General features: G+C 39.4%; 1 protein-coding gene across 2 annotated transcripts in view; it reads left to right on the plus strand.

The window, feature by feature from the left end:
- Positions 1 to 296: 296 nt before the first annotated feature.
- cacnb2a (calcium channel, voltage-dependent, beta 2a) overlaps positions 297 to 7,667 on the plus strand; it is a 69,177-nt gene continuing 61,806 nt past the window's right edge. The window contains exons 1-2 of one of the 2 annotated variants that reach the window (XM_032504150.1): positions 297 to 640; positions 2,578 to 2,670. In XM_032504150.1, the coding sequence (XP_032360041.1) occupies positions 557 to 640; positions 2,578 to 2,670 (177 nt within the window). In that variant the 5' untranslated portion in view covers positions 297 to 556. The remainder of the gene's footprint in view (positions 641 to 2,577; positions 2,671 to 7,667) is intronic. The other variant, XM_032504154.1, reaches the window with a different exon arrangement.

The following is a 7,667-nucleotide window of genomic DNA, read 5'->3' on the forward strand; positions in this document are numbered from 1 at the left end:
CGTTGTTTTGTTGTTTTTGGCTGTAGGCCTATGTCTATTCTAACACGTGTGTTGAATGTGAAAGGAATCCTTTCACCCACTGTCATGTAAAAATGCATTACAATTTATTAATCTCAGACTTTGTGCTTGCAAGCTGTTATTTGTTGTCATCCTCTTGTGCTGTGAGAAGACAGAGGTGTTGGCGTTGGATGAGGGCTCATGGAGCAGGAGAGCTCTCAGCCAGTGTGGGTACAGTAGGAGGGCACTGATGATGAAGCTCTGTGCTGCTCAAGGCTATAATATCCGAGAATTGAAATCATCATCACCATCATCTGAACTAGAGGAAAACTGCTTCACAAACCTCTTCCGCACAAGCTCCTCCTTTAACCCCCCTGTCTCAAACTTAAAGATTGGCGGTGCTTAGCAGCAGCAGCGGCGGCGGCAGCAACGTCTCGTTTTCTTCCTGTGAACCGGTGTCTAATTAAAAAAAGAATGCGGGTTAGACTTAGTTTCGGACACACCTGCAGCATCTTCCCAAGCCGATTGTTGAATATCTGCTTTTATCAATGGTCCTGTAATGGTCGTCAATAATACTCCAAAAACAAGAGCAGCAACACCTCTGGACAAACACATGGACTCGCTGGAACATCCGATGTTACAAGTAAGTTCATTAACAAATAGGCTTAATGACACGGATGTATTTCATTTAAAAGTTGTTGTTGAAAGTTAGCTTAGCATGCGGAAGAAGCAGGTCAACTTTAGCTCACCTGTCCACTTCCTAGCTCCTATTGGTGGCTTCTATGCTATTTTAAATTAATTTTGGATTAGCCTACTCTGATCCGCGCGAGGACATAATATGGGCTCGAGACTCGTTTTTGAATTCTAACGGTTGATTGCAATTCAAAATGATTTCGAAGCTGTTCATTTGGAATGCTAATAGGCTACTTTATGTTGGTGTAAATTTAGGTTGGTGTCTCAACATCTTAATATAATAACATAATATAAGGTAATACCATAAATCCAGTGGTGGAAGAAGTATTTGCATCCCTTTTTATAAAACTAGTGATGCACAATCTAAAAAAGCAATTTAAAAAAGTTCTTAACGTTACTTTCTTATCAGCAAAATGTACATATAGTACCAGAAGTAGGAAGCATGTTATGTAGAATTTCCTCTTAGAGTGTTATACTATTACATACTTTATATGTTTTATTGATGTATTGACACAGCTGCACAACTAAAGCATTTCTTTTAACAAATATACTTGTGGGTGGTTTTAATTCTAACAATATCGGGTACATCATATTTCAATAAGTGATCAGATGTTTTAAATAAAAAAATCATAGACTGCAAAGCTGTCAATAAATGTAGTGAATGTAGTAGAGGAGACGTATAAAATAGCATAAAATATGAAAGCAAATGTACTTGCGTACATGTTACTTAAGGTAATGAACTTTGTTACAATGTTTTACTCTATAAAAATATCTACTATTATAGGATGTTCAGAAAGCCCAGGTAAAACATAAGAGTGCAGTAGGCTACACATCTTTCTCATGCTGTACAGTGCATTTATTCAATAGTTGTGTTCAATTGTGTTATTTCTATTTGGCTTATTTTCGGTTAATTAAACCCCATCCTGTTCTTCAGACTCTCTTTGCAGCTTAAACTGTTCTACATGACTGGCTTCTACAAACAGTCAAAAAAATCTCGCTGCCTCTTTTTATATGCATGATTAACATGTCCCTTGGGAACGGGCTGGAATAAAGGGCAGATTTGAAATGAATTTCCAATTTTTCCAGTTGCTACTAGCAACACATGCTGGATGAACACTTGAGCTGAGTGCATCACTTTCTCAGCCCCTGATCGTATCGGCTTGCATATTAGAGACCACCCACGTAATTACCATTTTTTTGCGATACCTGTCATAATATTACACTTCAAAAAAATCATTGAAAGCTGTACTTAACTAATTGAAATAACAGCTAGGCTCTATGTCTACACTAAAAATATAGCTTCAAATTTTTGTCAAGCCTGTGTTTAAACAATACTTGCATGCCCATATGCACTGAGAGCAGGAACAGTTAGCCACTTTGTGTATTGACTGTTTGGTCTACAAAATGCACTTTAAATCTTCCCAGCGTCTTTGTTGATGTCATTAGATATCTTGTATTGTCCAGCTAACAGTCCGAAACCCAAAGATATTTAGTTTACTATAAAACTCAGATTCCAGAAGCTGCAACCTGGTTTATTTGGCATTTCTACTGAAAGAATTACCTGAACAATTATCAAAATAGTTGCCAATTAATGTTATTGATTAATTGACTACTTGTTGCAGCTACACATTGTTCACTTCATAATTTGAGTAAACGTGGCAAACATTCTCTGGTTGCTCGGCATTTGCTGCTTTTTGCTAATATCTAATTGTAAACTGAATATCTTTGGAGCTTGTACAGTTGACAAAACATTTGAAGAGATCAGCACTTAAATCAGAATGAGGATTGTACATTTTCTGTGCGTTATGTCTTACGTTGGAACAGTGCATTGGAAGATGAGGACCTCTTCTTTAACAATTCCACTCTTTCTTTTTTTGCTGTCTGTAGTCTCAAGGCAAGGGAGCTCGACGAAAAGGTCGTTTTAAAGGTTCAGATGGCAGCACCTCCTCCGACACCACAACCAACAGCCTTGTTCGCCAGGTAAGGATAGCTGTTCACTTTAAAAAACATTTAAACTCCCGTGGCCAAGGGGTTTTCCACAAGTCCTTGGTTAAATCTGGCTGGGGATATTTGTTGAATGTCCTTCCCCATCTCTCTGTCATTCATCTCTTGTCATCTCTCTACTATCAGCTGTCTGATTATTTAAAATAAAAAAAAAATGTGTCTTATTATTTTCTGCAACATACAGGAATATCATGAGTAATATAATTTCCTGGCTACAGATGCTTCATTCAGGAATGTAACACTTGTGTGTGTCTAAGTGTGTGTTAATCCCTGACGGTAAATGCAAACTGGTATAAGAGCCCAACCTCAGTCATCATCATCCATCAAAGATGAGATGTGCATCACAGTGAGAGCCCTCTGTAAACACTGTTGGGTACAGTATGTTTAGTGAAGCCCTCTCCTTTGTGCTCTCAGCAGTGACACAGTGGTTTGTTATAAAGCAGATACTGCAAGGTACACACTCAACTTGTCTGGTATTTGTTGAGCAGACCTGCAAGGGACAGGATGGGCCGGGTTAAGGATGCGCACCCCTGCCTAAATGTTTTAGCCTTTTTTGGAGGAGGCACACATCGCCTCGTCTTTGGCACGGCTGCGGCAGAGCGACGGGAATCTGGAGGAGATCAGAGCAAGACGGCACCTCCTGGCCTGTTGTCTGCTTCGTCTCAAGGCCACAGAAAACTTCTGAATGAGCTGCTATCATCAGCTCAACAGAAGCATGATTGGTAAGAAATTGCCTGATTTTTACCGCCACCCGTGGGAGCTTGTGCCCATTCCCACAGTCGTGTCCCCAAATGAGTAGTTCTCCACCAGTCTGAGTCATCACAGATAAAGTCAATTAGGCTGAGAGTGAGTATGTTTCTGCAATGTAACACCACATCCTACAGAAATAAGAGGCCATTAAAGTAAGCGACACAAGAGGGATGTGGTGAGAGTAGAGGAGTAATGTGTTTCAGGGTCAGTGAGGCCCTCGCATGCCGGGCAAAAATATCCCCTTATAGATATTTGCCGCAAGAGGGCCCCAGAAATAGAAGACCTTCCAGTAACTTCTCCTCTGTTTGGATAATAATGTAAATACAGTTTCATTTGTTTTATCATAACAACAGTTTTAATCTGACCTGTTTTCCCTCGCCCTCTGCTCAATCATACTGCCTGTGATTATTTTCATAGAGGAATGAGGACGTAATATTTACATTGCTACGCTAACACCATCCAGGGAAAGTATGAAGCTAACCTTTGTGTGGTCAAATCACTGCTTATTCATCAATCTGTCTTTTGTTCTCGTTTCTTTTTGGTTTACTAATTCTCTCTTCTCCATCAACCGGCAAAGCTGTTGTTTTCTAAAGAATGTTGTGCCTGACTGGATTTCAGATTTTGTACAGTATATTGCCCTTTGCTCTCCCTCCTGTCTGACCTGTTGTTTTAATGCTCCATAGTCTTGGTATTCCTGTAGGCGTCTTAAGAACAGCTCAGACGGGTCACTGTGTGATCGATCCAGCACCACTCCAAGCGTCATAAAAAATGACTTTCTGGTAACTGTACATAAACAGCTCCTAAAAGACAGAATTACTCATGCTGCTACAGATAGAGGGCACAGGGTAGCCAGAGAGTAGGTTGAGGGAGAAAGGATGAGAGATGTTCCATGTGGTCGTGGCCTGATGCCCGGGGGAGTATGGAGGAGGCTGGGAAGGGTGGAGGTACAGGCCAGACCAGACCGCTCAGCCGTGGGAGTAGCAAGGTCAGTGTTGAACTGGAGCTCAGCTCTCCCATTAAGAAGGAAGAAAGGCAGAACTGTCATAGATTTGTCAGCATACTTCATTATCGGGTGGATGGCTTTATTTTTATTTATGAGGAGGTGGTCTTGTTCAGCAATGTACGCAAACATCGTCTCACCAAACAGTTTGTGAGTTGTAGTGCATCGTCCATCTGTTTATGCATATGCTGTTTATGCATGGTGAAGAGCTTCAAATGCTAATTAATAGAATTGTGACTATATGATCATGTAGTCTACATCCTTGTTTTAGCACTCTGTATGGATTTACTTTTACAGTCTAAACATTTATGTCAACACATTTTTAAGGAAGCAGAAAAACAGATGTTTCAGCATCAGGCTGATGAAAGCAGGTTATCGTTTTTTCCGCCTTGAAGGATGGTTTGACGCTGGAGCCAGCAGTCAGTTAGCCTAGCTTAGCATATAGACTGAAAATGGGGAAACGGCTAGCCTGGCTCTGTCCAAAGGTTACAAAATTTCCTGCAAGCAGCTTTAAAGCTCATGAATTATGGCACTATATCTTGTTAACACCAACAACAACAACATTTGTTCATATTTTCTCATCATATTGGAAACTCAAAACTGCCCATAGGTGTAAATGTGAGTGGTTGTCCATACATACACTGGCAATGTGTTTAGAGAGTTTGCCTTGTGCCTAATACATCCTGGGAAGTGATCCAACCCCCCATGACCCTGAATAATAATAAACTTCTTTATATAGCGCTTCTCTAAAAACAGAGTTAACAAAGTGCTTTACAGAGAGTGAGAAACAAAGCTCAGAGCATACAACAGGATTAAACACGAGGGGAAGAACTGCTTGAAAGCAATTCTACAAAAAATGTGTCCTAAGTAGTGGATTTAAAAAAAGATGCCAACTTTGCAAGCGTAATTTCTTCTGTCAGGAAAGAAGTGGGATCTCTAATGATGAATCTCTGATCACCTTTTTTGTAAAATGAATGCTGAGTTTGATGAGTTCCACTTTAGGATGTCAGTTTGCCCGCCGGCTCAGAGATAATGGATTTAAAATGTAGTTATAGACACCAGGTATTAAGTGTTCTCTAAATTATTAAAATACGTTTTGTAAGTGACAGATAACACACAAAGAAAAGCATACATTTTAAGGACACACAGAAAACAACAATGGAGGTAATACAATGACTGAATAGATTTTATATCAGCACATACCAAAAAAAGAATTGAGGGGCTAACTTGAATGAGACTTATTTCTGCATTAGAAACAATACAAAGTACAGTAATTCAAACTGTGATTACTGATAATTTGCAAAGTTTTATGTCATAATTAACATCCTGCTGCTTCCCACACTCACACTGTTTATGTAAGTGGTTGCACCAGGCTTTGTATCGCCACCCACTGCAGCAGCTTTTCCATGGCACATTGTTGCAGTTCGACCCTTTCTGTCTGTACATTCAGGCTAGGGAAATGGGTTTAGTGATGAAAGGCTGCCTGCGAGGGTGTGGTGAGGGCAGGAAACCCCTTCTCACTCTCTCTCTCTCTCTGATTGTGGCAATTATTTTTTTTTCTCTTCTTAATGGAGAGAAGGGGTGACGCAAAGAGTTTATAACTGACTGTGATACTTATCAGATCTGGCAACCCTTTAAATTGAAATGATAGCAGCGTCATACAGTAGCTGCCACTGGAAATCTTGGAAAAGTGTAACATTAACCCTGCAGACCTTTTTCACACATGTCATAGCGTTCCTATAGTAGATATTTCTGGGGAGCCATATGTGTTTTCTGGCATCAAACTGCAGAAATGAAATGTTAAAATGTGGAAACAACTGCTGCTCTGTCAACCATCATAGAAGCGGCAGACTGCCATCTATTGGTAGAAGGAACTAATGCAGGTATTAAACTCTAATAATTTACAGTGTCTGTGCCAGAGTAACCAAATCAAGCTTCAAAGTAGGTTTTTGAGCTCTGAATAGTTCATGTAAAAAGCATTTGTCCCTGACATTTGACACTAAAAACCACCCAAGAAGTTTCTTTTTATACATATTTACATATGCAAAGTAACATGTGTGGGAAAAAGAAGGGGGAATACAGGGAAAAGGCTTTACAGTAGTGAATGACTTGAGTTCTGTGACCTGAATCCGCTCCCCCCCTCCTGCTGTGTTACAGCAAAGGCTAAATTAATTTGGCACGGTGTTGATGCACTACCTCCCCAGTGGACAAGGGCAATGCTTTCTGCTGTTATTATGAGTGATCAAAGTCTATCATTTAAATAATGTCCAGCATTTTTTTAGATCATAAAGGTGGATGCAGCATGTTAATGTCATTCTCTAAACCACTGATTTGAAGAGAAGTGCTGCTGATGAACACTTTGTGATTGTTTTACTGATTATTGCTCATATTTTAGTAGGGATTGTAAACCATTCTATGAAATGCAAAATATGCTTCCGGGGGTTTGATACAATCCGGTTGTTGTTTGTTTTTAAAATGTCACATACAACCAAACTACAACTTCATTAAGTCCAAAATGATGGCTTATTTTTTCAGCTAACTGCAAGAAAGCTGAAACTTGGTAATGTGCTGCATTTGTTTGAAAAGTGACTCAATACAATTAATAATTAAAAAAAACTAATTTCTGCTGATCAAGATATTGATTAATTTATTATTGATGCTTTCAGCTCTCTTCATAAACTGCATACATAAACTACAAATGGCACAACACATCCTAAACTTTAAGTTATTCATTAAACTGCATTTTTTGTAGTTTTTAATCATAATCATTCTCATGCCTTGGAAGTTTAATCTTGCTGTTAGGTGTCTGCTACCTCTGTGATTGAATGAGATGGTCTTCTGGCTAGTGATGGAGGCTTAGCAGTAGATAGGTCTTTCTCTGTTTACTCATGTCTTGCTTCATCTCAGTTGGTTTCTATCTGCTTGAGAACAATTGTTTTGTGTCGATGCTAATCTAATGGATATGCTGGCATGAATGGATGCAGTTTTTTGAGAAAAGGTTTAAAGGTGTCTCCAGAAAGCATGATGAACCTACAGTATATTAAACATGCAGTATTTTAGTTTGTAGACATTATCTCCTCCTATTAGAGTTGGGTGGTATCCAAATTTTGATACCGTTAAACCTCCCTATTTTATCGCGGTATACAGTATTACCGTGACTACTAAAAATTATGACGTAAGGCTCAGACAGCCTCACCAAACTGTTGGCTTGTGCCTACACCGT

Source organism: Etheostoma spectabile, chromosome 22 (assembly GCF_008692095.1).
Source record: "Etheostoma spectabile isolate EspeVRDwgs_2016 chromosome 22, UIUC_Espe_1.0, whole genome shotgun sequence".
NCBI classification, from domain to species: domain Eukaryota; kingdom Metazoa; phylum Chordata; class Actinopteri; order Perciformes; family Percidae; genus Etheostoma; species Etheostoma spectabile.